The sequence below is a fragment of the Ochotona curzoniae genome, unplaced genomic scaffold (genome assembly GCF_017591425.1).
Source record: "Ochotona curzoniae isolate NIBS_2020 unplaced genomic scaffold, NIBS_Ocur_1.0 scaffold_3223, whole genome shotgun sequence".
Classification (NCBI taxonomy): Eukaryota; Metazoa; Chordata; class Mammalia; order Lagomorpha; family Ochotonidae; genus Ochotona; species Ochotona curzoniae.
Genome location: NW_024467108.1, coordinates 7685029 through 7712828, shown reverse-complemented (window position 1 = coordinate 7712828; position 27800 = coordinate 7685029). Strand labels below are relative to the sequence as shown.

The 27800-nt window shown below is 49.3% G+C and overlaps 1 protein-coding gene across 4 annotated transcripts in view; it reads left to right on the top strand.

The window, feature by feature from the left end:
• The window catches only part of TENM4 (teneurin transmembrane protein 4), a 356529-nt gene that overhangs the window by 277636 nt on the left and 51093 nt on the right, over positions 1 to 27800 (top strand). For 3 of the 4 annotated variants that reach the window (XM_040963947.1, XM_040963948.1, XM_040963946.1), the window contains 6 exons: positions 9822 to 9941; positions 14293 to 14554; positions 17715 to 17982; positions 20252 to 20395; positions 22665 to 22914; positions 24497 to 24517. In XM_040963947.1, coding sequence (XP_040819881.1) covers positions 9822 to 9941; positions 14293 to 14554; positions 17715 to 17982; positions 20252 to 20395; positions 22665 to 22914; positions 24497 to 24517 — 1065 coding nt within the window. The remainder of the gene's footprint in view (positions 1 to 9821; positions 9942 to 14292; positions 14555 to 17714; positions 17983 to 20251; positions 20396 to 22664; positions 22915 to 24496; positions 24518 to 27800) is intronic. The other variant, XM_040963945.1, reaches the window with a different exon arrangement.

Genomic DNA, 27800 nt, shown 5'->3' with positions numbered 1-27800 from the left:
GCCCCTGGATCCCCCGAGGACTCAAGCCTCGCCTTCTCTCTCCAGGCTCCCAACCTCCATATCCGGATGTAGAGCTCTACCCCTGCTCTGCCTGGGGCCCTGGATGTTAATAGCTGGAGGCTCACAGGATGTCCTTGTCCAGTGACACCTGTTGCTCTGTTAGGACCTCCTCCCTCTCCCTACTGCCTTTTTGTTGTTGTTGTTGCTGCTGATGCTGTTAGGATTTATTTATTTTTATGGGAAAGGCAGATTTACAGAGTGCAGGAGATACAGGGAAAGGAAGATCTTCCATCTGCTGACTCACTCCCCAAATGTCCACAGCAGGCAGAGCTGAGCTGATTGGAAGCCAGGAGGTTCATCTGGGCCTCCCACATGGGTACAGCATACCAAGGACTTGAGCATGCCTCTGCTGCTTCCCCAGGTCATAAATAGGGAGCTGGATGGGAAGTGGAGCAGCTGAGATACAAACTGGCACCCATTTGGTGCTGAGCTGTACCTCCTCCTGGCCCCTTGAGTTGAGCTGTGCCTCTGCCCAGTGTCAGCCCAACTCCAGCTTCCCCTTTCCTGGGGAAATCTGCTCTGCCCTGTGCTCTAACTGAAAGGCAGAGTGTACGAAAATAGGATGACCTTGTCCACCAAGACATTGTGCCTGGAGTAACATTTTAGCTGCTTCACATTTTTCTAACAGCGCACACCATCTGCTGAATTTTCTTAGAGACAGGCCCCTGGCTGTGCAGCCTCCCAGACAGGCACCACACATCCCATCTCTCCAGTGCACCAACAGTGCTTCGGAACTGTGTGCATACGTGGCCATCCTGCTCACTCCAGGCAGGGTCCCTGTCCTCTGCTGATCAGCCTTCCTCCATGCTGTTTCCTGCCACCCCCAGGCAGCACCCTTCTCTGGAAACAAGTAAGCGTGTGTTATGTACAGCTGAGAGCCCTATTCTTTGCCAGTCAATGGGCAGTATTCCAGAAGATTGCAAGGGAGTAGATTCAGTCAGCATCAGCATTCAGCAGCTGGGCTGTCCACAGATGTAGGCTTTTTGAGTTGCAAGCTTATGGAAGCTCATGCTCCCTCAATGATTGAAGAAGGAGCTTGGCCACCAAGAAGCTGAAGGCCCCAGAGCTGGAGATCCAGCCTCAGGTCCCAAAACACCGGTGGTCACTGACCCATATGGTCCTTGGGTGGTTGGTCCAAGTGGTGTCAGGGCTCCAAGCAGAGGTGGTGATGGAAAGTGAGCTTTGCCTACCTCCAGAGCTCACTCACCTGTAATCGAACAGCTGGCACTCAGCTGCTCTACAGAGCTTTCCAGCGTACAGGCTCAGCTCCTCCAGCCAATCTGGAAGAGTTCATGGGTTCTCCTGACACATCCATTGGGTTGTCCAAGAAAAAGGAACAGAGAGTATTTCTCTCTCTCTCTCTCTCTCTCTCATTTCTTTTTCCTTTTCTTTCTCCTTTTTTCCTCTCTGTTTACATGCTCAGCAAGTAATCTGGAAGCTTCCAGTGGTGCCTGTTCCAAATAGAATGACAAAAGTAAGGTGGGAAGCCAGGCAGAGTCTGGCATTGCATCCTGACTGTGGGATGCCCTTGCTGCAGATCATGCTGCCATGACCTGGGGATGACCCCGTGTTTTGTTCTTAAATAGCTTCAACATCCAAGGATTTCTTACCAGTTGAAGTGTGCTCGAGAATGCGAGTTCTTCAGCTGCGGGAACCATGCCTAAATTTTCAATTTGCCACCTCACAAGTGTTTTGTGAGCAACCATGCTTAGAAAATAGTGGAAACAGAATCATTGTAGGGTTGCTGCTCTCCCGTAGTTCTGAGTAAATGAATGAGGAAGTCAGAGAATAAACACCTTCCCTACTCCCATCTAGCGCACGGTGCTCTGTTAAGGTTCTATAGCTGAACCCCCACCCCTTCCCCAGGTCTTTGTCTCAGCTTCTCTTCTCTCAGTTCCTGTATCTTTTCTTTTAATTTGGACTATCTGAAACAATGGTAGTCATATCTCTTTCTCACGTCATCTTCCTTCATGTGCTTATATTCCGTACCAACACTCCGAGACACACATTACCGGCACTTGCAGAGGGGGAAAAGATGTGGTTGGTGCCCTCCAAGAGCTCAAGCTGTAACAGAGATAATCCTTGTGGATGAGCAATACTCTGGGGGGACAGGACCAGGGCATTGTGTTTTGCAAGGGAGGGAATGACTTCTGTGTGTTGGGGAAATCCAGAAGAACTTCACTGAGAAGGAGAGGCCTTCCAAGATAGATTAGTACAAACAGGGAGGAAGAGCAACTGGGTTACCATAGACCACACAGGGGGTCTGCAGTATAATACATGCCAAAGCAAAATGGCAATCGCCATGGCTAGAGCACAGGGCCCAGAACTGACAGCCAGGATGAGTGTGAAAACAAAGCAGGTGGCAGACTGGAGAGCTTGGACCCCTTATGGAAATAATGTGCTATGAATCAGGATTGGGAGCATCATCCCTCCCACAAACCTTATAAGGCCCACAAAAATCACTGGGTCAGATTCTACCAAGGTAGCCACGGGAGGGACTCAATATTCCATAAGTCAATAGGAGGCTCATTTTTCAGTTGATCATTTTGTATGGCTTTGAATGTTTGTAAATATCCCAATGGCCTGTGGAGAAGGCCCCCATCCCTGCTACAGAGGGGGAGCTACATGCCACAGAGCTACTGATGATGTGGTTAAAAGCAGGAACAGCAATGAGATTGACTGAGTGGGGGATTCCACTTGCAAGGTACCTCAAGAGGAGGTCCACTCTAACTCCCCACCCTCTGATAAGTCTGGAACATTACAAGTTAAGTGATCAGATCAAGCTCCATTGGTTTTAGCCTAAGGCTATTGAAAGGAAAACACAGGAATAGCTTTGAATTAAGTTATAAAGGCTGATGCACACAAGATGACTTTCTAATAAATTTTTTTAAATATTTATTTATTTTTATTGGAAAGGCAGACATACAGACAGGAGGAGAGACAGAGAGGAAGATCTTCCATCCAATGGTTCACTCCCCAAGTGGCCACAATGACTGGAGCTGAGCCAATCTGAAGTCAGGAGGCAAGAGCTTCTTCCAGGTCTCCCAAGCAGTGCAGGATCCCAATGCTTTGGGCCATCCTCGACTGCTTTCCCAGGCCACAAGCAGAGAGCTGGATGGGAAGTGGGGCTGCCAGGAATCGAACCAGTGCTCATATGGGACCCTGGAGCGTACAAGGCAAGGGTTTTAGCCGCTAGGCTATCACGCTGGGCCCTCTAATAGAATTTTCACACATTTGAACTTATTTTTTATAAAAGAATGGACTATCCACATGCCATTATAACTCTGAGACAAGATGGTCCCCCAAGGTGATCCATGAGATACACAAAGAAAATATTAGCATCTGTACTCTTTTCTTTAAAAAGTCGGGGCAGTGTTTACAATGCATTCCATATCAAGTGCCTGGGTTTGAACCGCAGCTCCACTGCACACTCCTGCTTCCTGCTCATGCACACTCTTGGAGGCAGCAGCTGATCGTTCAAGTACTTTGGTCCTTTGCAAAGTTTCAGGCTCCTGGATTCTGCCTGGTCCAGCCTCAGCCATTGCAGGCATTTGAGGAATCACCCAGGCGATGGGCGACCTTGCCTTTCTCTGCCTTTACTGTTTCTTTCAAGCAAGTAAACAAAGAATGTTTGGATAAGAAAGCAAGGCACCAGTGTTGAGTTGCAGCATGTTAGGCCACTGCATGCTGTGCCAGCCAGATGGGAATGCTGGTTTCAGTCCCTACTGCTCCACTTTCAATCCAGCTCCCTAATAATGCACCTGGGAGGATGGTGAGTAATGACCCAAGAATGTGGGCCCTCTCCTCCAGGAGAGAGAATGGAGTTCCTGGATCCTGCCTTCGGCCTAGCTTAGCCCAGGGTTTTGTAGCCATCTGAGGGGTGAACCAGAGGATACAGAATCTCCCCACCCACCCACCACTTGCTGTCTCCCCCTCTCTCTATCATTCTACCTTTCAAATAAATAATGTTGCAAAACAGAGTAAGAAGGTAAGACTTCTTTATTCCAGTGGATTTCCTCTAGTTTCCTCCTTTGTTCCTGTGTTAGCTGGTTGCATGCGTGCACCAGCTTGTAAGCCCTGTGAGGGAGACCAGGCAGGACCTGCCGCTCTGAGAGGGCAATGGGTCCACAGCAGCTTATTCCACCGTGTTACACCATGGTGGGAAGAGGGGTAACATCTCAATTAGACTTGTTCGTGGGATGGTCAAGTTAGGCAAGATTTCTGCAAAATGACAACAACAGAAGGAAACCCCAACCATGCAGCATAAATCAATGAGAACTCGCAGGAGACCGCTTCCCACTCCTGCTGCTGTCTGCCTCACCCCACAGGAAGGAAGATAAACTCTCCCTATATAACAAAAAATCCACAGCAAATCCAAAATGACCCAGAGGCCTTTGAAACGTGAGTTTGCATCCATTAGACCTTGAACTAAAGGTATGGGACGCCTGCTAATATTGAGTAATAGAGACTGTGTTAAAGATGCATAAAAGAGCCTGTGTAGATATCCACACAAAGGTTGTGCAGCCACAGTCTCAAGAGCCCTGCTCCAATTGTGCTGATGCTGCATTCTGAGGAAACCTGCACCAAGTAAGATTTCCAGAGAGGGAGGTTTCTGGAGTGGCTTCAAGTTCTCCAGGCTGATGTAGGGTGAGTTCTCTTTGCATCCAGGCTCCCAACCCTGTCTGGGCTTTATTTTCTCATGCCAAGCAAGATAAATTTATAAAGGATGATAGGGAAGTTTCGTTATGAATCTTATAATAAGTAGGTGGGCAGTTGTAGGGATGTGTATTTAGGAAGAAGTCAGACTAGGAAAAGCTGACTGAGGAAGCTGAGGAAGAGCATCCAGTAGAGTAGGATCAGAGAGCTGTGCTCCAGTTCACCTGCAGGGGGAGCTGGGGAGTTGGTCTTGGAGCATTAAAGTGGATGATCCTGGGTTTGATTGGAGCTTTTCCATGATGGTTATTTGGCAGGCTGTGAAATGACGTTTCTCAGGCGATCATCTTACCTTGAACCTGCTGTAGTAGATGCTAGAAAGATCTCCATTCAATCCAGCAGGATTTGCGGGGGGGGGGGGGGGGGCAGTTTAAGAGTTTTACCAGTCAGACACATAATGTATTTAAATGCGTTTAAAGTGTATAATGCCCAAAAGTGGTTTACATAACCAACAATGACAGAGAGGAGCAAATGGTTTAAAGCAGAGAAAGGCTGCAGTTGTTATTTTCCACCTAGCTCTTGAGATCAGGCGCGTTCAGGGTGGTATGGCTGTAGACGACAATGCATCCACCTAGCTCTCAAATGGTTACTCAGTCCTCTGATCGCAAGCTTAATTAGCGATTTTCATCTCATAACAGCAACAGCTAAGAGCTCTGCAGTTCTTTATTTACATTCTGTTGTCTGCATGTGTGGCATACGGTGACTAGTAAGTCTAACTTAATCTCTGGCAGTTTTTTGCTGAAGTTTTCTGAACTGGGATAAGAGGCTGCAGGATGGGATGGGTAGGGCTGCAAGCCGTGGCCAAGTGAAATACCCCCACCATCCCAGAGGAAAGGTCTGGAGCTCTGGGAAGTAGTTATCACAGGCCAATGGGAAGGCCCAACCCTTCAGGTTAGATTCTCTCATCATTTCCCTGTCAAGGTCAAGTAGCTCCACGTTCTCTGATGGTACCCTTTCCTTAAGGAACGGGAGTACATTGGCTCCATTCACTCAGTAAATTTTCTTCCCACACCCCACTCTGTGCCCTGCTTCCAGTTCCAGGGAAAGCACCTGTTTCAATGGAACTTCTGACTTTGAACTCAGCCATGCTCAGTGCCAGCGGGTACAGCAGTGTGGGAAATATGGTCAGTCCTTGTCATCAAGGAGCTCCTGATCTGCTTGAGGACAAAGATGATCCCAAAAGTGTGAGAGTAGAGTTTATGAAGGGGCGGGAAGACAGCTTCAGCTGGGTCCTGAAAAGTGAGCAAGTGAGCAGATTCAGTGGAAGGTTACGGAAACCAGAGGCACTTCAGGGTCAAGCATCAGCACTGAAGTCGCGTTTAGTAGGGCCACTTGGGCTGCATTGCAAGGCAACAAATGAAAACAATTACAATTTGTAAGCCTGTGTGGAATTCCGTGTTATGCCATGTTGAGAAAAACTTCAGCATGCATTTGGCAGGTAAGACGGCAGGTGACTCTCCAGGGACCTACAGAAAGTTACAGGTATCTGACCTGGGACCAGAGCTCTTTTCCTGCCACTACCCCTCCGCCGGGAGTGACCAGAGAGGCTTGTCTCTTGATGGCTCAATTCTATGTCATGCTGGTATTGTCTCTCCATCAGACTCCTCTCTCAACCCCAGCCCTGCTCATCATCTTCTGAGAGCAGCTGGGCAGATCCTGCTCCCTGGCACCTGCAGCGTCTCCTCAGTCAGGTCCCAAGCATGCAGTTGGACTAATGCCGAAGTGTTTGACACGCCCCTCTTGGCCTGGCACAAGTGCTACCTCCTGGCAGAGTTCACTCAGCCTAATTGCTTATTTGTGTCCCAGCTGCCTTTCATGTGCCAAGCCTGTCTGGTGTCAGAGATGACTACACTGAGACATTTGTTCTTATGAGCTCTGGCACTTAACCAGGGACTGTGTTTCATGTCTTTACACACACACACCTCACACACACAGTGCCTAGCTCCACGTAGGTGCCTCTCGTATTTGTGAAGTTTGGCAACTGGGCGGGGCGAGTATGGGACACTGCTAAGGATCAGGATTTAGACATCAGAAGTCCAGCTTAAGTGTCAACTCATCCAGTGGTATTCTTTCCTAGATGGTCTCAAGCAAGTTTGGTTGGGGTTTTTTTGTTTGCTTGCTTGCTTGCTTGCTTCTCTCTCTCTCAATTTTAGTGTCTTGAATGTTTTTCATCTAACAAGTGCTCAGGGAGGCAACATCCATCCTGACGATGTGGTACCCACCCTTGCTCACATGAATACCTATAAGACAGCTTTGAGAATGTGAATCATGTAATCATCTGATAGTCCTGATCATGGAGGGATATGTATGAGGGTTAGAGGACTCCAGAGGAAGAGGTCGTTCATTGTACTGGGAAGGGTTAAGCAAACGACAGCCTTATGAGATGGCCATGATGGCTGAGATAGAACTCTAAACCTGAGTAGAAAATGATACTGCACAACTCCTTTATGCCAAAGCAATGACCCAGAGAAAGCCAAATGCCTCAAATAAAGGACTGGAGATACAGCTCAGATGTGAGTCATAGCTAGCAAGACACAGACGTGACAACAACTTGCTCCCCTTGTCAGTGGCTTCTCACTAAGGTGGTCTCCCACTGTAGAGTCTCACCTTCAGAAGAGCAGTGATATCTCAACCACAGCCACAGCACAGAGCAAGCCCTTAGCACAGGGCCCGTGTGTCAGGATGCTCAGAAACCAGCTCATGTCAACTCACAAGAACTGATGATTAAATGTGCAGGGATTTCTGTGTGCTGATTGTTAGAGCTTTTGTTAGAAAGTCAGTGATGTAAAATTCTTTACAAAACAAAGATAAAAGTGATTTTAAATGATTCCTTATGAAGGATTATACCACTGTAGTAAAATGGGAAAAATCTGTCGGGGATGGGAGTTTGGGGGAAAATTTCAGTCTATACGAAATTGTACCACATAATTGAAAAATTCAAAATAAGAAAATCAGTGACATAAAATTCTTTACAAAACAAAGATAAAAGTGACATTTTAAATGCATCATTTCCTCCATGTGTTCCTGACATTCCATGGGCCGTTATGTCTGTCTGCAGGAAATGCTACATCATGATGCCCTACTGTATACCTCCCCTAAGCCCTGCATGCAGGTGCGTCTTACTGGAAGCTGGAAATCAGACAGGGTGGGAAGATGGACTATACAGAAATGGGCAACTGCTGCAAATCAAAGCTGGTTTCTTTCCAATGATTGATCGAAAACTGTCATAGACTAACAAGTACCCATGAGTGAAGATGGGAAGCACTGGTAAACTCAGGACTTGTATCTTTCAAACTTCCTGGACAGAAGCCTGTGGCATGAAACACAGCCCTCCCAGGACAGACATCCTCATCTCTTTGGCTGTAGGAAAGATTTATGTTAAACTGGGCCTTCTTGACAACAGAAGATCATGGTATAGGAGAAGGGGGATGGAAGTGTTTTTTTCTCTAAGACTCAACTCTTAAGGCAATTGTCTCTTCTGGCAAGAGGCCTCTAGTGCCTACAGGGGAGTCAGCCTAATCTTCCCCAGAATCCAACAGCAATCCACAGGAGCCTGAGCTAAAATCCCTTGTGCTCTGGGTTGCCTAACTGAAGGCTACATGGGAGCCACCTGATGCTGATCTGACAGCTCCCAATTATCAGGAAATCCCCAGAGAGATCAGTCCAAAGAGGCTGGCTGTGTGTGTGTGTGAGGGGTGGCCGGCGGGGCAGCCCCCAGAAGAAATCCTTCTCCAGAGGGCCAGTGATTGTCCAGGAAGAATCCAGAGACACATGGGGCAGGAGGAAGTTGGAGGGGGAGCCAGCATCTGCAGACAAGCTCTGGTAGCCCAGCCTTGGGGAGGACAAACCTGCAGCAACCAGAAATTCAATTGTGTTCCATTAAAGAAAGCCTCGCTCAGTTCACACAGAATACAGTTGATGAAAATCAATCTTCCCCACTCGTCAAAAGAGAATTTCACAGAGATAGGCTGGGAGATGTTCGAAGCGGGAGTGGAAATCTTTGCCGAGCTTCACCCTCTTTGCCATTTAATTGTATTTAGACCCAGAGCCTTGGAAGGAAACCACTGACTGAATTAGCATTAACCAGATTGTGTGGCGAGAGGTGGGCGGGGCAGGGTGCATTGTGGGTAACTGCTGTTGTCTTCAGAAAGGACAGGCTGGCACTGGTGAGACCAGCTGCTCACTAGCCTGGTGTTAATTGCTTTTCTCATCAAACAGAGAAAAGGTTATCACTCTAGGAAGGTAGGCATGTGGGCACCTCATAAAGCAGGAACATTTGAGATCTTACACCAACACCCAGGAGGTCCCTTTCCTAAGACCAGACCAAAAAGAAAACCAAAGCCTACTGAACTCAAGTGTGGTGGGGAAAGTTCCGTGGACAGCAGCACCTGCCTCAGATCTGTCTCGTCTGCGAGAACTGCCTCCCCGGTGTCCAGACCCCTTAGGTCACTCACACCAGCCGGCGCCTCCACTTCTAACCCTTGCCTGTGGAAATCAGGCTGATCTGGAGCTGGACTCAGCATGGTGAAGTCCAAAGTCAAGGCCTGACTCTGCCACTGCCTTCCTGTGTAGCTTGGGGCAAATAATATAACCAGAAATGTCACATACCTGCACAGTTCCAGAGAGCTGGGTGGTGACAGAGCTGGGATTTGCATCCAGGTCACCTAACTCCGAATCTGTACATGTCACTACATCGGTAATGCTATGGCATCAGCTTTATCTCCTTAGAACCTGTTGTACTGTCCACAAAAATAGTCTCCTGGGGAGATAGCTGAAGGTACCTTGCAGTGGCAGTTCTTGCCAGAACACTTTGATGCCTGCAACCACAGTGATGTGTTTAAAAGTTGCTGCTTCCCAGGAACCTATGCCATGAGCCTCCGGGTACAAGATGTGTCTGCGCACAACTGGCTTCCTGCTGCCTGAATTTGGGGCTCGGCCTGCTGGCCAGGGCTGCAACCAGGTGGCTGGCTGGTCCTTGTGGATCAAAAGTCCCCACCTGCCCTGCACACCTTTTAAGATATATCCTGTTCTTGTTTCTCTTCGCACAGGCACACGTGTGTCATTCGTGGCCAAGTGATGACATCAGATGGGACCCCCCTGGTTGGTGTGAACATCAGTTTCGTCAATAACCCTCTCTTCGGGTACACAATCAGCAGGCAGGATGGCAGGTAGGTCACCGCCAGTGGGCCTGGGAAAGTGACAACCCTGTTCTTGTGGGTCTTGCCACACAGCTGTCACTGGGCCAACCATGAGGGGAAGGGTCAGGGCTTGGCTTCAGAGGGCCCAGACCCAAATGCCATAACTGTTGCCTATAGGTTGTATCACATCATGTGTGCCTCTGGCCTTGGTCCTTTTGGCCACAGATGAAGCAGCTTCTTTTCATTTGATTCTCAAAGTGTATGATATCTTGTCCATGTGATCTTGCTCCCTGCCTTCAGACGAAATATACTTCCTACAACCCAAGAAGTTCTGGAAGGCTCTGGAAGCCATTTGGATCATACAGTTCTGACCTTGATAGTCCTGCAGTTGCCATCAAAAGAACAAAGGGAAGCTTCCTGAACAGCCCTAACACTCCCACCTTCCAGCTGTGTACCCTTGGCTTCTGGCTTCTCTAAGCCTCAGCTTACTTGTCTGGTGAATGGTCCTCCAGATATCATCCAGCTCATGTGCTGGCTGTGAGAATCTGTGGCAGACAGTAGCACCCAGCACATAGTAGGTGCTTCATAAATCTTGGTCCCCTGTCCCTTTAGCTCATTGTAGTATTTCCAGTATCTGGCACATAGGAAGTATATGGGAAATATTTGCTGGTTTCCTAAAATTACAAATTACTGACAGAAGCAGATGATGACAAGACAGGCAATGAGGACATTTTGGAGAAAAGGCAAGAAGAAGGAAAATGGAATATGTAAGCTGTCAGTGGTGATGAGTCCTCTATTTTTAATGAAATCAGGTGGTAGCAGTCCATCTGGCTAAGTGTGGGCCCATAAGGTTTTCACTCGGTGTTGGAAACTGTGCTGCAGCCTGATTGCTTTTAGCACCTCTTTAATCCAATATCAGATGTGAGCATGTCCCGGCCGAGGCGATAATGAAGTCGAGGTTCGTCTGTCTGTGGACATGTGCACCTCTTAGATGAGTATGGTGAGCTCGGTGTGGGGAACCCTTGCCCCCACTCCATGTGAGTGGGAAATAGCACAGCCTCTAAAGGTTGGTGGCTGGCTGGTCCTTGCAGGTCAGAAGTCCCCACCTGCCCTGCACACCTTCCGAGCCAGGACTCTGTAGGCTCCATCCTGATGCCTTCCCACTCAGGGCTGCCAGCTCTGAAAAGAGTAGTTGCATACAGCCCAGGCAACAGGTATTGTGACCACATTGTCACCTGCTGTGGGTCATCCATCACAAAGGCGCCTTGGAGAACTGCTCTGTCTTTACTATAAAACCTGCCAGTCAAACATGCAAGAGGACACATTGCCAGTCCCCAGAAGCCCAGCTGTATTCAGGAGGGGCTGCCCACAAATACCCTGAAGCCAGGCATTGGTTTGCTCTCTGACTCACCCGCACTCCAGGTTTGCACTGCTCCCACTGTGCTCCCTCTGTCATGTCCCACCTTGAGAAGCACAGGGGCCAGGGACAGCACACATCACCCACATGTCCCGTATCCACCTCTAACATATCTCTGCAGCTCTGGTGGCTGCGTCTTGGACCTGAAGCTTCACACTGACTCTCACCCATGTGCTGTGGGGCTTCCCTGCTCTTCCCGACGTAGAGCCAGCACAGTGCATGGGAAACTCAGAGCTTGTTCTCCTCATAACTGAAACTCCATCTGTTGCATGACGACAGGAAGCCTCTTGCCCATTTCCTATCTTGCCTTCTTGGAGCTACCTCCTTTCATACCTCTCACGCAGAAGTTGCAGGGTGCACAAGAGGCCTGATGGTCCAGGGACCATCGTTGTGTTCAGCTCCCAGGCAGCACCTCAATACTTACTGTCCTATACCTCCCTCAATCCATACACACACACACACACACACACACACACACACACACACACACTTGCTGAAACACCAGATTTGCAGTCTTCCCAGGTGCTCAGAAACAAAACATAGCGAAGCAGGTAGCCAAAGGACTCATCTCAAAAGATGGAAATCTCAAAAGACAAGAGCAGACAAAAGGGATAGCTGAGGCTCGCTGAGTTTGAAACCCAGAATTATACAGAGGATGGTAGCTGGGGAATCTGTGCCCTCCGCTCCACATACACATATCCTGTCCTTCCATTAGTCCATCTAAGTAAAGCTCTGCCCAGTGGATGTGAGCACCCTCCTTGTTCCACAGAAGAGGAGAGGGGAACTGGGTTAGGTAACACCACTGGCCTGTAGTGTTAAGTAGCCGTCTGTAGACTGGCCCTGAGCAGCTGGGGGCCTCCCCTGGGAATGACGCCTCGCTGCGGGACCAGATCCACGTTCACAGCCACGCTGAGGTTCCCCCTGCAGTTAGGCAGGCCTGGCTCCCCGCCCATCACACTCAGTTCTTGGCAAGACCAACCGCTCCCAGCTTGCTGACAGCCTTGAGACTATGTCTTTTCATGCTGTCACCCTTCCCCAACGCCTCAGCCCCTGCGCTGTCAGGCAGGGAGCAGGAAAGCCTGGCCAAAAATCCATTTGATGATTAAAAGGGTTCTGTCCAAGTACAAATGCCACTCAGTGCTGTGACAGAGAAGCTGTTCTCAGGGTGTTTCCCCCGAGCTGTGGATGTTCTCTGCAGAACTGCAACCTGCCATCAAAATGCCTTCCCTCATGTTTGTTCCCTCATGTCTTATGGAAGGATGGTGGCACCTGACCTCCTGTGCCTGAGTAGGGGTCCCAAAGGGAGGAGTGGAGGATAGGGAAAGTGGGTAGCAAGTTCCTGCATAGGACAGACTAATCGGCCTTCAGAGCCTGGGGACTCAGGTCTAGCAAAATGCACCATCCAGCAAGAGCAGGATTTAAGATGGAGCAGTTAAATGTAAAAACTGTGCAACTTGGAGGGAGGAAAGCGCGACAGACCTAATCCTACAGATGCATATATCAGGCTTCAGGGAGGCTCTGCCCTGGGTGGGATGTGGGGAGAGGTGCTTGTCAAAAACCTGCTGCAAAGGTGAATATTATGTTGATTTGCAAAAAAAAAAAAAAAAGAAGGGACTTGGGTGTTCAGGAGATCCAGGGACAAGTCTGTTCATAGGTTAACAGTGCTACACATGTATTCCTTCTGTCAACTTCTAACCACCAAGCATTGGAAAGACAAGAATTGATGTCCATGGGCCAGACAGCTGAACAACATGTTGTGGTCTGTGGTTTGGGCTCCACAGAGCAGAGCACATGGGGCAGGGGGACATAAAGAGGAAGCAGGAAGTCTGAACAGATAAGATGACACCGGGTCTTGAAGATACAACATAAAAGTAGTAGCTGATAGAACTGCCTCCAAAGAGACCCTGATGCCGGGGAATGGCACCGGGGACGGGATTGCCATTGCCCAGCCCTGAACATGGTCGTTGCAAGGTCATGCAGGCCCAGGGAATAGGAATTTAAGGAAGATGATTTGGGCTCAATTCGCCACAATAAAAAGTCCTAAGGGAATGAACTGAAGATGGGGATTCCCTCCTGGATGTACAGCTGAACGTGCGTGCCCATGGATGCAGGGAGGGCCCTGATCGGGATACAGCAGGGTCCTCATTGCTGGAAGTGCCCATGGAGGCAGTGACAGCCCTGACCGGAATACAGCAGGGTCCTCATTGCTGGAAGTGCCCATGAAAGCACTGAGGGCCCTGAGCATGACTCTAGACTAACATGTCTCACAGGGGCAGGGAAGCTAGCTGGATCAGGTGAGCATTGAGTTCAGTTTTCTTTAATTTTAAGTGTCCTGGTTTAGGAAGGGTGAAGACGGGGTTCCGGGGCCTTCAGTAGCAGCCAAGCACTCTGCATGGCTAAGCGAGCTCACTTGTAAGGTGCTGTGATTCCAAGCCTGCCCACTGTGGGCTGCCTCACTGCTCTGTAATGGCAGACTTTGGCTGTGTGACCTATCACAATCGGAGCTTAGTGACTTGAGGGTCATCCATTTGAGCCTGGGCATTTGACAGATGGGAAAAACTAAGGCTCCAGAAGGCTAAGTATTTTGCCTACAGTGCATAGCAGAACCAGGGCAAGGCTTGGGGTCAGGGCTTCTTTCATTTTAATCTGCTCGCTTATAGGCTTGGTACCAGGTACTTGGACAGGGAGTCTGGCAGCAGGCCAGGACTCTGGAAAATGTCCTTCTGGAGCAGTGATTTTGGCAGATTCTCGATGGTGAATCATTTTACCCCCAAAAAGTAAATAAATAAAAGGCAAGAGGAAGTGCCTTCTGGAGTTAGTGTCACTGTAGCTACAATGAAGTCAGGTGCCAGAATCTTGTTCACCAAATGTTAAGACCCTACAGTGTCATTCTGTGTTCTCTCCTCTTCCTGCTCCCATTTCCTGTTTTGCGGACCCACTCCTTCTCAACCTGCCCCCAAACAGCTTTGACCTGGTCACCCACGGAGGCATTTCCATCGTCCTGCGCTTCGAGCGTGCACCGTTCATCACCCAAGAGCACACCCTCTGGCTCCCGTGGGATCGCTTCTTCGTCATGGAAACCATCACCATGCGCCACGAGGAAAATGAGATTCCCAGCTGTGACCTGAGCAGCTTTGCCCGCCCCCACCCCGTCGTCTCTCCCTCCCCGCTGACGTCCTTCGCCAGCTCCTGTGCAGAGAAAGGCCCCATTGTGCCAGAAATTCAGGTACCCAGCTGCCCTACGTGTATGTTGGCGGGCTTCTGTGTCATCTGAGGTGGGCAGGAGTGGGGACAGGGATGGAAGAGGTGCTTAGCAGGTGAAGTGGGGCACAGCACATGACGCAGTATCCCACATCATCGGGCCTGGGATGGAGTCCCTGCTCAGCTCCCAATGCCAGCTTCCTGCTCATGCACACCATGGGAGACAGCAGGAGATAGTCAAGATACTTGGGTCCCAGACACACATGTGGGAGACTTGGATGGAGTTCCTGGTCCCTGGCTTTGCCCTGGCACACCTGTGGCTGCTGTAGACATTTGGGGAGTGAACCAGTGAATGGGTGTTCTCTCTCCCCCTCTCTTTTTCCCTCTGTCTCCCTCTCCGCATCTCCCTCTTGCTCTTTCCTGCTCTTTCCCTCCCTCTTTCTCTCTCCCCCTTTCCTCCCAACCTCCCTTCTTTTTCCCTCTCCCTACCAACCTTCAAATGAGTAAGAAAAAGAAACAAAAAATGGAGAAAGAAAAGGCCCACCGTGGGGCCTAGGGTCTGGGTCATCAACACGGTCCCCTACCATGTACCACCCACCCTGCTCACAGGGAGCCAAGGAGCACCTACACACAGCCTGGCACATCTTCCCTGCACACTCTGCCCTTCACCACACTCCTCCTTCTCTTTCTGCAACCTCCAGGATCCCCAGCCTCATGATTTTTGTTAAAAAACAAAAAATAATTATGAAGATAGATGCTACTAAGAGGAATCAGCCAGAGGATCCCCAACAGAAAGCACTGTAACAAAAGATTAAATGAAAACAATGTACCCCAGATACTTAGCCCAATGTCTGGCACCTAGTAAGTGCTCAATAAATTGTAGCTATCATGATTATCAAGATTATTTAACACACACAGCTTTTATGCCAATTAAGGATTGCTTTGGCTCAAATCTGTACACACAAGTGCTTTCCATAATTATCATTAAAGAGAAGCAATCAGGAAAAAAATGCATGTTAATCTGATGGAAATCAAGATAGATTCTTCACCTCCCAAAGCTCTGCTGAGCTGAATTTCCTTCGCTTGCCCACCCTACTGGGATTTCTGAGGGCAGAAACAAAAGCTAGGTGCAAAGGAGAAATATCAATGCAAGAGCCCCAGAGAGACCTGGCCACCCTACTATCTCACGAGCAATAGACCCCTGTTCAGATCCTTGCTTTGGATGGCACTGGTGGAGCAGGGAGCCAGGCATTCACATGGTGCATATTTCATGGCTGCATGGGCAAATGTGTCTCTCTGCATGTGTTGCACCCTGAGGCTCCCAGCAGCCGCCCACAAGTAGAAAATGGGCTCATTGTACCATCCTCGTTGCACTGGCACAATGAACCCTCACTGCCTCCCAGAGTCATGGTGCCTGCCTCAGGTGTATGCTACCAGGCTGACCTTTTGTGTTAAATGATTGCCAGTGGACACAGAGCTGGCCAGGAAAGTGATATGTTGCTTACCTTGGCTGAACTCTAGCTAGACACTGTTTCCCAGCAGCAAGAACTTCAGAACACATGAGGTTAAAGGTTGGACCCTATATACTGTCCCTGAGCTGGGAGGTCTCCATACCCACATAGGGCATAAGCCTTGCTTCTTTTCACTTTTGTGGCATATGAGATGACAAACTTGCAGATTGTGCCAGGGCTGGGGGATATGCCTTTCCAAGGGCACATTAACAAAGGGAGATGTGGGTGAGGACATCAGTCCAGAGTACAGTGCCTGCTTTGCTTGTAAACTGCAGTGTGGGCAGTTGTGTTGCATTAAGCTGAGTCCCTATAGTGGCCTGTGTTTGTGCATGTGGGTGGTGAGTGCTCACAGCCTCCTATGCAGGGAGTGATGGGGAAAAAAACAGGTCCTCTGTGAACACAAGGTAAGCATGGAGTTGCTAGCCTACACTGCTTGAATGTTCCATTCCTGAAAGAGACTTCAAAGCATCAAGCTGATAAAACTTCCCTTACTTTTGCTATGGGCCCCCGCACCCCAGCCTACCTAGAATGGAGCCCACAGCACAGAGCATGGACAATGCTATCCTCCACACTTCTCACTTCCTCTAATGGGAACTGCCCTCTGAGTACCCCCTTTCCAATGTGCACTTGCAACTTCACATGACCAGTGCCTCCTCCCTCTGTGGATGGCCTGGGGTGTCAGCCGCAAGTCTTGGCCAGACTATTCCCAGCTATGCACAGCTGTCTGCTGGGCCAGCATCTCCTGGTTTCTATTGGCTTTCCTAGCATTCCAAGCCATTTGTACCAGACCTGGGAGAAGCTGTGCTTGCTTCAATAGCCACCTGTCACTGTTGGTCTAAGGACAAGGTCTTCCAGTTCTCCTGATTGCTATTGTTGCTGTGAGAAAACACCAGAGGCTGTATATCCTTATAGAGAAAAGAGGATTTTTGGCTGATGGTTCTGGAGGTTCAGGGGCTGCTGCTGGTACCACCACAGCTCCCATGGGAGAGACAAGGAACTGGCATCCTAGCAGAAGCACAGGAGGGAGGAGAGACCACGTGGTAAGAAAAGAGGACAGAGAGTGAGAAGGCACTGGCTTCCTCTTTTGGCAGCCCTCTTTGAAGACTTACCAGGCACTTACCAGAGCTATATAATCCAGTCCAAGGGCAGTGCCCACTAACCCCCTTACCTCCCATGAGGTCCCTGCAGTCCCACATCACCTCCCAGTAGTGCCATACCAAAGACAAAGCTTCCAGGACATGTACTCTTTGAGAAATAAATCTCAGCCAAGCCACAGTGCTCCTGCTCCCAACCCCACCAATCCCTACAGCCCCATTGTCGTACCTCCCAACACCTTACCTAGAGGTCCTTACTGATGCTGCTTGCCAGCCAAGTGAGGGAACTCAGACTCACGTGGGCTCTCAGGGTGGCACAGGGAGGCAGTCAGAGGTGCAGAGTGTTTTATCCTATGTGCTCCTCTCAATCGTGCAAGACAGAAGTACGACTACCAATGCTACACAGAGGACAGAACAGGCTCCCTGGGGAAAGGCGACCAATTTCTTTCTCCTCTTCTCTCTCCCCTTCCCATCTCCTCCTGTTCCACCTCCATGGCTCTATTTGAGCCTCAGGGGCTGTGGGGCTGTGGCCTGCCTCACTCATGGTGACCGTGGCTTCTGCCTTCCTCTCACCCCACAGGCTCTGCAAGAGGAGATCGCCATCTCAGGCTGCAAGATGCGGCTGAGCTACCTGAGCAGCCGCACCGCTGGCTACAAGTCCGTGTTGAGGATCAGCCTCACCCACCCCACCATCCCCTTCAACCTCATGAAGGTCCACCTCATGGTGGCTGTGGAGGGCCGCCTCTTCAGGAAGTGGTTTGCTGCTGCCCCAGACCTGTCCTACTATTTTATCTGGGACAAGACGGACGTCTACAACCAGAAGGTGTTTGGACTCTCAGAAGCTTTCGGTAAGTGCCGCTGCCATGGGCCTCGGCGCTCTGCTCATAGGAGGAGAAGCACCAGAAGTCCTGGGGCTGAGCTGGGCTTTAAGACTTTTTTAGTCTTAGTAGTAACAGAATGTACTGAATGGTTTAAATGTGAAGGATTTGGCCGTGAAAAAAAAAAAAGACTTACAAATCTCAAACCAGGGGTGGAATATTTGGCAGAGTGGTTAAGCCACCACTTGGGATGCCCATGGCCCATATTGGAGTGGCAGATTCATTAGTCACAGAAGGAAGAAGCAACAAAGTGAGGTTGTGTTTAGAAGGAAGAAGCAGCAAAGTGAGGTTGTGTTTAGAAAGGAGAGGGGAAGAGAGAGAGACTGGGGGTAGGCAATAAGAGAACATCCATTGTGCACTTGCTGTGGGCAGTGTGTTCCTCTGTACCTTAGTAGTTCAGTTAATCCCGCTACTACCCTGCAAGTCCAGAATTGTCATCCCCCAGAGCTGCAGGGGGAAAGCCGAGGTCAGAGAAGTGAGGTGACTTCCCAAAGATGCATAGAGAGGAGAGAACAAAGCTGGGTTTATCCTAAATCTTCGCTATAGAATTGCATGCTCACCCAAACCTCTGCCAAGGGCACATTGTGAAGGAAGATACTATCTCTCACCAATCATAATCTCTTCTGTGCACGAAGCTATTTTTCTCATTCCTTCTGAACAGATGAAAGCTTTGTAACCTCTTCAGATAAGATGAGCAAATGTAGTGCCCACCAGTCAGTCATAAAGTGGAGGGGGACAGGCATTGGGTTACAGTGCTGAAGGGGAATGCCTGTAGTCCCCACCGGCAGGTCTGGTTCATGTCGCATGGCCCAGCTCCACTTCCAATTCCAGCTTCCTGTGAATGTGCACGCAGAAAGGCAGCACAGAGAGGATCCCTGGTGCCCTTGTGAGAAACCCAGATTGTGTTCCAGCTCCCAGCTTTGGTCTAGCCAAGCCTTGGCTGCTGCAGGCATTTGAGGAGCAAACCAGCTAATGGAAAACATTTTATCTATCTATCTATCTATCTATCTCCTTCTCACCCTCTCTCTCAAGTAAATGAATTTTAAATGTTTGTTCAGTAAAAATACCACAACCAAACTCTATTTGTATTTATTTATTGTAAATGATAGTAGATGTCTTCTTTATTTTAAAAGTACCATGTTCATTAGTAAAAACTTGAGAAATAAGAATAGAAAAAAAAACCATATGTCATGCTATAAACAATATAAACTACTTGTTAACCTTTTTATCTTGTAAGATTTATTTAATTTTATTGGAAAAGCAGGTTTACAGAGAGAAGAAAAGACAGAGAGAAAGATTTTCTACCTACTGGTTCACTCCCCAAAGGACTGCAATGGCTGGGGCTAAGTAGATCTGAAGCCAGGAGTCAGGGTCCTCCTCCAGATCTCCCACAAAAATACAGGGTGCCAAGGCTCTAGGTCATTCTCCACTACTTTCCTAGACCTCAGACAGACAGATTGCTGTAGATGAGCAGTCTTTTCAATTGAATACTAATACTGTGTATCACATCAGCCTCTTAACCATAAGCTCCTCTGGCTGAGTAGCATCCTTTAGCTTTACTCAGCCACTCCCCTTTTTGAACTTTTAGATCCCTTCTAAGTGTCCAGTGTTAGACGTATGTTACAGGGAACAATTCTGCACATGAGGTATTTTCTGTGCTTAAGATGATCCCTTAAATCAGGGGATCCTTGTGAAGTATAGGACCCTGTGCAGGACTTTTCCCAACAATACACCCTTGTGCTCTTCTGGATTAATGTTGCACACAGGGTCTGGCACGATGGCTCAATTAGCTAATCCTCACCTTGCATGGGCCAAGATCCCATATGGGCGCCAGTTCGTGTCCCAGCTGCTCCACTTACCATTCCACTCCCTGCTTGAAGCCTGGGAAAGCCGTAGAGGATGGCCCAATGCCTTGGGACTTGAATCCATGTGGAAGATGTAGAGTAAGCTCTTGGCTCTTGGCTTCAGACCGGCTCAGCTCCAGCCATTGCAGCCCTTTGGGGAGTGAACCAGCAGGTGGAAGATCTTTCTGTCTCTCTTCCTCTCTTGTAAATCTGACTTTCCAGTAAAAGTAAATAAATCTTAAAAAAAAAAACGTTGCACATAATTCTAGATCCCATGTAGAAATAGAATGCTTTTCCTTCATCCTGCAAATGACAAGTATGTGGCCTGACCTGCAGGTCTAAAGCCAAAAGGAAGCTTTGCTGACCTGAGCATTTGCTCTTTTTGTCACCATCAGTTTCCGTGGGTTATGAGTATGAATCCTGCCCAGACCTGATCCTGTGGGAAAAAAGAACAGCCATGCTGCAGGGATATGAAATCGATGCATCCAAGCTGGGGGGCTGGAGCCTGGACAAGCATCATGCCCTCAACATCCAAAGTGGTGAGTGCACTCGTGGACTGCCTGGAGCGCCAGGCTGGAGTGTGATCTAGCCTCAGAACCCTGGGCGCTGTCAAAAATGTACACCTGTGTTTCACATGGATGCCTGCACAATCAGATCAAACGGAGGGTACCTGCTGCAAGCCTACCACTCTCCCAGGCATGGAAGATACACTCGGGAGAGGCCTTAAGACTTGAGCAGGCGAACACTCCCCAGGCAGCTTCAGTGCTGAGCCATGGAGCATGGGACTGCCGGGACACGCAAGAGCAGCAGCTTACTCAGCACCCTGGTATATCAGGCATCCTCGTCAGAGAAATCTCACTGCTCACTGCTTAAAAGACTCTCAGATTAGTCCTGGGTGTCAAGGAGGGAGAGCATGCTAGGCTGATGGTACGATATGTACCAAAGTGTTAAAGCCCAAAAGAGTAACTGGAGAGTGGGTTCCCTGTGAAGTTGGATCCAAGCATGAGATGAGGAGAGGAGCAGGTGCCACACTGGAGCTTGAGCTGCTGAAACGCAGAGTAAGACCTCACCTTCATCCAGAGGCCAGGGTCAAGCCTCTGGCAGATAGAAGTGTGTGCATGTGTGTGTCTCAGAAAACTCCCTCTGACTGTGTTTTGGGATTGAGACAACTGAATGTGGTCATGAGACCAGACAACTCTTGGGGTCACGCAGGCACACAGGTTATACCTCTTAGAGCCACAGCATGTTCTGGGAGGGAAGCTGGTAATTTCTAAACTTTAGGATGGAATAAAGAGGCATAAGTAGCAAAGGCAGTCATTAAGAGAAAAAAGATTCATAAGGTAATAAGGTGCCTTCACACACCCATGATATCAAAAATGGTGTGATGTTAGCTTAGGTCGTCAGAGTGTCAGAGAAGCCAAAATAGGAGAACTGCATACAAGTGAAAGTTTGTTTCTCCCTCACTTCTAAGACTGGAGGTAAACAGACACCCACATAAGTCAGTAAGTCACCACGGAGCACAGGCTCAGAAGTCCGGGCTGCTCCTCCCACCTCCTTCCTCTGCCCATGCTTTCCTTTTCAGGTCACGGTCCAAGGTGAGCAGGCTGGCTACAACGCTCACCTTTACCTGCCATCCCATGAAAAGAAGGAGAAGAATGCAGGGCAAGCCCCCTGCATTGCAAGAATACCTCATGACAGCTGCCCATTGCACTAATACTTAGCACACTACCAGTGGAAGTCACTCGAGGAGGTTAGGAGTCAAGGAGAACAGTCTGGCCTGGGTCATCCCCAGCAAGGTGGCAGGTGTTGCATAACTGTAGGAAGGGAGGATGTCCGTGAGTTCTAGACTGCCTCTGCTACACACCATGCTTGCGTGGGAACTAGATGCACAGTAGCCCTGGCATCACACTAGATGCGTACTTTTGGCACTGGTGATAGGAAAATTGGCTTACTCCATGTAGAAAAATGGTATACATTCCCACTTCACACAGTTTACAAAATACATGTGTTTTTCTTAAACATCTTGAAGTGAAAGATAACACTTGAAAATTAATGGAAAACAGCAACTAGACTTCCTAGAGTCTAACACAGCACAAACCTTCATGTGGAACCATCCTTATTTAAACTGCATGGGAAGTAAAGTTACCTGTTCCCTAAAGCAGAGCGTAGACAGACTTAGAGACAAGAAACAGCTGGAGCAAAGCCAAGGGTGTGCAGACTTCAGGGCAGGAGGCAGGTTGGAGGCTGCAAAAGAAGCTTACAGGTTACTGACTCATCCCCTCGGTTTTTGTGGGTGAAGAAACAGGCCTAAGGACTGCCAAGAAACCTATGCATACTCTGGGCACAGCCCCTTGTGGCAAAATAAAGAGAAAAAACAAGTGTCTTGGCTCTTCCTTGATGAGAAGCATCTGGGAGTGTCACTTAGTCGTGTCTGTAACCCCGTGTATGTTGGATTCTGCAGTAGGCACCGGGGACTTGGGAGGTGGTGTCAGCTGACAGGAAGGAGTGCAGCAAGCACAGCTTAGCATCCAGGCAGCAATGGAGTCTGCACTGGGTCTCTGAGGTGTGCATGGCCACTCTTAAGGCAGCATGGCTGGATGGTCCAGATCCACCTGAGACTTCTTCCAGCCACCATCCGTGTGACCCCTTCCTGCTGGAAGGCTCACCTGGCAGGACATGCTGGGAAGTCACAATGGGGGTGAGGCAGAGAGAGATGCTACAGAGTCAAAGTGTCCCTGGGATTGTCCACAGGAAGAGAGCACCACTGCCCGCTCCATAGGTGATTCTGTCTTTTTGTCTTTGGCCCAGGAATCCTGCACAAAGGAAACGGGGAGAACCAGTTTGTGTCCCAGCAGCCCCCTGTCATTGGAAGCATCATGGGCAATGGGCGCCGGAGGAGCATTTCCTGTCCCAGCTGCAACGGCCTCGCTGATGGCAACAAGCTCCTGGCTCCCGTGGCTCTCACCTGCAGCTCTGATGGGAGCCTCTATGTGGGTGACTTCAACTACATCCGCAGGATCTTCCCTTCCGGAAATGTCACCAACATCCTGGAGCTAAGGTATGAGAGGAGACCCCTGGCTGATGCTGAGCTCAGGCCAAAAGGCTTATCCAGGCAGTGCCCCTCTCCCTCTGCGCGGCTAAGGCAGCCCTTTTCCTGCCCGCCTCATAGCCGGCAGTGGCACATGGTCACAGTGAGCCCATGGGAAGGCTGCGGTGTGTTGGATTAGTTTATGTGCCTCTGGAAGCCAGGTAGTTTTGGGAGCCAGAGCGTAAGCACAGGGTGGGCTCTGAGGTTACAGAGAAACTGTGCCCCGTGACGGGAGCATGCCTTGCTCGCCTTCAAGAGAAATTGTTCCAAGAGCTTCCCTCGCAACTGTGGTAAGGAGGGACTGGCTTCTCCCCAGGGCCTGGGTTCACGCAGGCAGGTCTCCCCCAGTCCACCAGCTGGAAAACAGGCCCCAGAGAGGAGACAAGCATGTGCCCAGTTCCCATGGTGGTGTATCAGCTCTGGAAGGTGTTGGCAATCATCCCTCTTTGCTACACGAGGGGGTCCGAGGGATTTACAGAACTGGTCCCGTGCCTCAGAGGTCAGCCTCGCCAAAGAAATTGGTACTTGGCTCAGTGAAAGCCATCCTGACTTCATGCCTTGCAGCACTGGGTACTCCCTGCAGGTGTGGGAGAAGGGCCGGGCCGGTTGGCTGCGCTGGGAGCTGGGGTCACCCTCAGGGCAAGTGATGGCCTGTACTGGGGGCTGGGTGAGGACAGCTCATATACTGTGCAGTCTCCCAGGAAGCTGGATCACTTCCAGGTGGTCCACCAGGCATATGCACCCCACCTTTCCCCTCTCTATTATAAGTCAGACTGGCAGAGACATCTGTCATCATGAAGTAATCCTGGTATGAATCTAGATGTCCTAGAATGGGAAGAGCCTTGGACTGGGGGTATCCTCGTATCTTCACTGTGGCAGACAAGCTGTGCAGCTCAGGATAAGTGGCTTAACCTCTCTGGGCCTCTCTTTTCAGATCTTTCAGCTGAGAGATGCTGTTTTCCCTGTCTCTCTCCTGTGCAACTGTCAGGAAGGGAGGCAGTAGGTAGGGAATGGAAGAATATGTGAAATTTGGAAAGAACTATGCCTACATCTGAGTATTAGCATCTTAACCTTTCTCCTTCCTCACCCTCCCCTCTAATTACAGTCTCTGTCCAGTGCTGTGCCCCATTATGAGTAGGAGCTTGGTGTGTTTCCTGGTGTTAATTGCCCGTGGTAGGGAAGTGTGCCTGCAGATGGAGATACAGGGTAGTGCGTGTGTGTGCGTGTGTGTGCGTGTGCACTCACACACGTGCACCCAGAGAAGAGCCTTCACTATTCCCCGTGTCTGACCTTGCCCCTGTGAACGCATCAGAATGTGCCAGCCCAGTTCTCTGCCCCCAAAGGGAGTGGCAGTGGTGCCGGGGAAGCCACTTGTAAGTGACGAGTCATATCCAACAGGAAATCTATCAGTGTCATAGCTGCTAAGTCTGTGTTCATGATAGCGTTGCTCGGTACCATTGCTGTCAAGTTGGTGGACTACTAATAATGCTTCTAACCCTGCTGCTAACACCTCATTCTTTCTTCTATTCCCTGCTCTCCTGTCTTCTGTCAGAAATAAAGATTTCAGACATAGGTAAGCCACTGGTGGAGAATTTCCTGTCCCTCCCCCTGTCTTGTTGCATGCGGTGTGGTAAGCTGCGTGTGTCAATTTCAGATGGCTCCATGGCACGGGAACCCTGGGTGATTAGAACTGATTGTGGGTACTCAGCTGTGCCAAGAGGAAGTCACTAATAATGGGGGGCGGGAGATGGAGCCGTGGACTCCCTGAGTGTGTGACAATGAGGCAGTCACTCTGCTTGTCTGGGGCTGTGACAGGCTGAAGTAATGGGAGAAAGCATTTAAACCTTGACTGGCAGAGTCTGCTTTATCCTTAAAATAAATGAGGACATCGTGCTAAGGGTGTTGAGTGACTCTGCTGGCTGTACTGGGACACCTGAGAACACCTGATCAGGTGAGGAATCTCCAAGTTAGGATCCAGGTCTGTCCTTCCACAGGCATCCCAGGTGTCTTGGCATGGGGGCTGCTGACTAACCCCATCAACAGGTGCACCATCAAAAATGGAACAGACCCCAGGGATGGCCTGCAAAGAATTGTCCCAATGTAGACATTTGCCACATAGCAGATGTGACTCACAGTGACACTGCAGCTGACAGGAGCTGCAGTGGTCAGACACATGAGACATGCCCACCTGTCGTCGGTATAACTTGTCATGGTGAGATCCACCTGGTTCAGTCTCCTGAACCCACCCCCTCCCATACACACACACAAGGTGGTGGTTTGAAGTGAAGCTGTGACAGATACAGCTGTGGCTTCCTTTATCCACCTGGGCTCAGTTATGTCACCTGTGGTATGTGGCCTGGTGCTGAGCCGGAATCAAAGTCTTGGGTGGAAGAAGAGTCAGGCAGACCCCAAACTCAGGATTGATTCTCTATACTCCTGTATAGATAGATTCTGTATACTCCTGTATAGATAGATTGTATAAAATCATAGATCCTAAAATAACCATTAGCATGTACAGAGCTAATGTATTAGCTAATGTATTCTGTATATGAGAGAGGCTACATCATTTACATAAATGTCAGCATTGTATCCTCAAACTTCTCTGAGGTGATGCCCGTTCTACAGAGAGGAAAACTGGTTTCCCCAGGTGTGTAGCCTCGAGAAACTTCCTTCTCTCTGAGCTTTGAGTCCAGCTGGCATTTCCCTTAGCAGGTTGTAAAGTTCCCAGGTTGTTGTGACATGGTCACAGGCTCATAGAGAAATTCCAGAAGTAGCAGTGCTAATCACAGGAGCAAACACATGCTATTTGTATTATTAATTGTGATTATGATATATCCTCATCAAAACATTGTATGATGGTAGTGGTGATAGTGGTTCTATTTTCCCAAAAAGGAATGGAGTCCAGCAAATTAAATGGAAATTGGGAACAAAAGGCAAAAGAAGGAAAGGGCCTAAGTGATTGTCCAGCAAATTAGACTAAGCTTCTTGGCAGGCAGAGTTCCTAAGCAAAACGGAATCAATCTCATAGCTCCCATGGTTGGAGATGGGAAATATGCCCAGTTCGCAGAGAACTTTATCCTGACACTACAGAGATGTTGAGTGTGGTCTGCTACCCTGGGGGTCCTCAGCTCTGTTTTACAAATCGCGCAGGAGCTCATGGCTCCTGCAGCTCCTCCCTGGAAAGTGGGCATTTCTTAGGGCATCAGTCCATTGGTGGTGGTGACTGGGCACAACTTCCATGCAGGAGGACATGGCTTGGAGGACTCAGGAGGCCAGTGTGTTTGGCCAGTGCCCCTGGATACTTGGTGTGGCCTTAGCTCTCTCACCCTGCTCTCCTGGCCCCTCATCACCTCTAAGCAGAAACAGGTTTGGATTGTTTGTTCCAGGTGCATGATTTCAAAGTGAGCTTCCTGTCCACTCAAATCATTCCTTGTTCTAGTGCTACGAACTGCTTCTTAAGTAAACCATGATAGAAGGGAAAGAAGGCATTACTTTCTGTCTTTCAGTTTTCGTTTTCTTTTTCTTTTTCACAGATTGGTTTTATTTATTTGAAAGGCAGAGGGGTGAGGGGAAGATGGAGAGAGAAAGAGAGAAGGAGAGATAGAAATCTTCCATCCACTGGTTTGTTCATTCTCCAAGTAGTCTCAACACTGGGGATGGACCACACCAAAACCAGCAGTCTGGGACTCCATCTGAGTCTCCCATGTGGGTGGCAGGGGCCCAGGCAGTGCACCGTCTTTTGCTGCTTTTCCAGGTGCATCAGCAGGAAGCTGGATCAGAAGTGGAGCAGCTGGGACTTAAACCTATGTTCATAGAGGATGCCAGCATCACAGGTGTTGGCTTAACTCGTTTAGCCACAATGCTGGACCTCATTCCAATTTCCTAAAGACATTCAGGAGACAGAAACCTGTGCTCTACTTCTCTGCTTAGGTAGCAGAGCTCTTCCTCTCTCTGGGCCTCAGGATCTGTACTAGTCAGTGTTGGAGGTGGATTAGAGCAATCCTGGAATGCTGTCCTCTGTGTGCCTGAACTGAAACAGCTGCTCTCAGGAAGTGCTTGGCTGCACAGTGGTAACCCTAACCTATGTACATGTTCCCCTGCAGCAGGTTCTTCTCTGCCTTTGGCTTTTCAGTCTTTTCTTTAAAAAAAATGTTTTATTTGAAAGACAGAGTTACATAGAGAAGGAGAAGCAAAAAAAGAAAGACTTTCTTTCTGCCCATTCACTCCCCAAGTGGCCACATGGCTCGGGCTGTGCCAAGCCAAAGCAAAATACCTGGCATGTCTTTCGGGTCTCCCACATGTGTGTAGGGCTCATGCATTTGGGCCACCTGCTGCTGCTTCCCAGGGACAATATCAAGGAGCTGGGCTGGAAGTCGAGTAGCTAGGGCTTGACCTAATGCCCATAGGGGTTGCTAGCATTGCAGGGGGGTGACTTACCATGATATGTCACAGCATTGGCTCTTACCCTTGGCCTTCTTGTGCTCATCACCAGACACCCCATCTCGGGGTCAGCCCAGACAGCCCATCCTTTGGCAGCTCTGTGGACACCTTCAGAGAACCAGTGAACTCACCTCTTTCTTCCCAGATTTCCCTGGACCATACAGGGGCAATTTTTTAAAAAAATTTATTTATTTTCATTGGAACGTCAGATATACAGAGAGGAGACACAGAGAGGGAGATCTTTCATCTGTTTTCACTCCCCAAGTGGCCTCGACGGACAGAGTTGAGCCAATCCAAAGCTAGGAGCCAAGAACCTCTTCTGGGTTCTCCCGCACAGGTGCAGGGTCTCAAGGATTTGGACCATCCTCCATTGCCTTCCCAGGCCACAAGTAGGGAGCTGGATGGGAAGTGGGGCT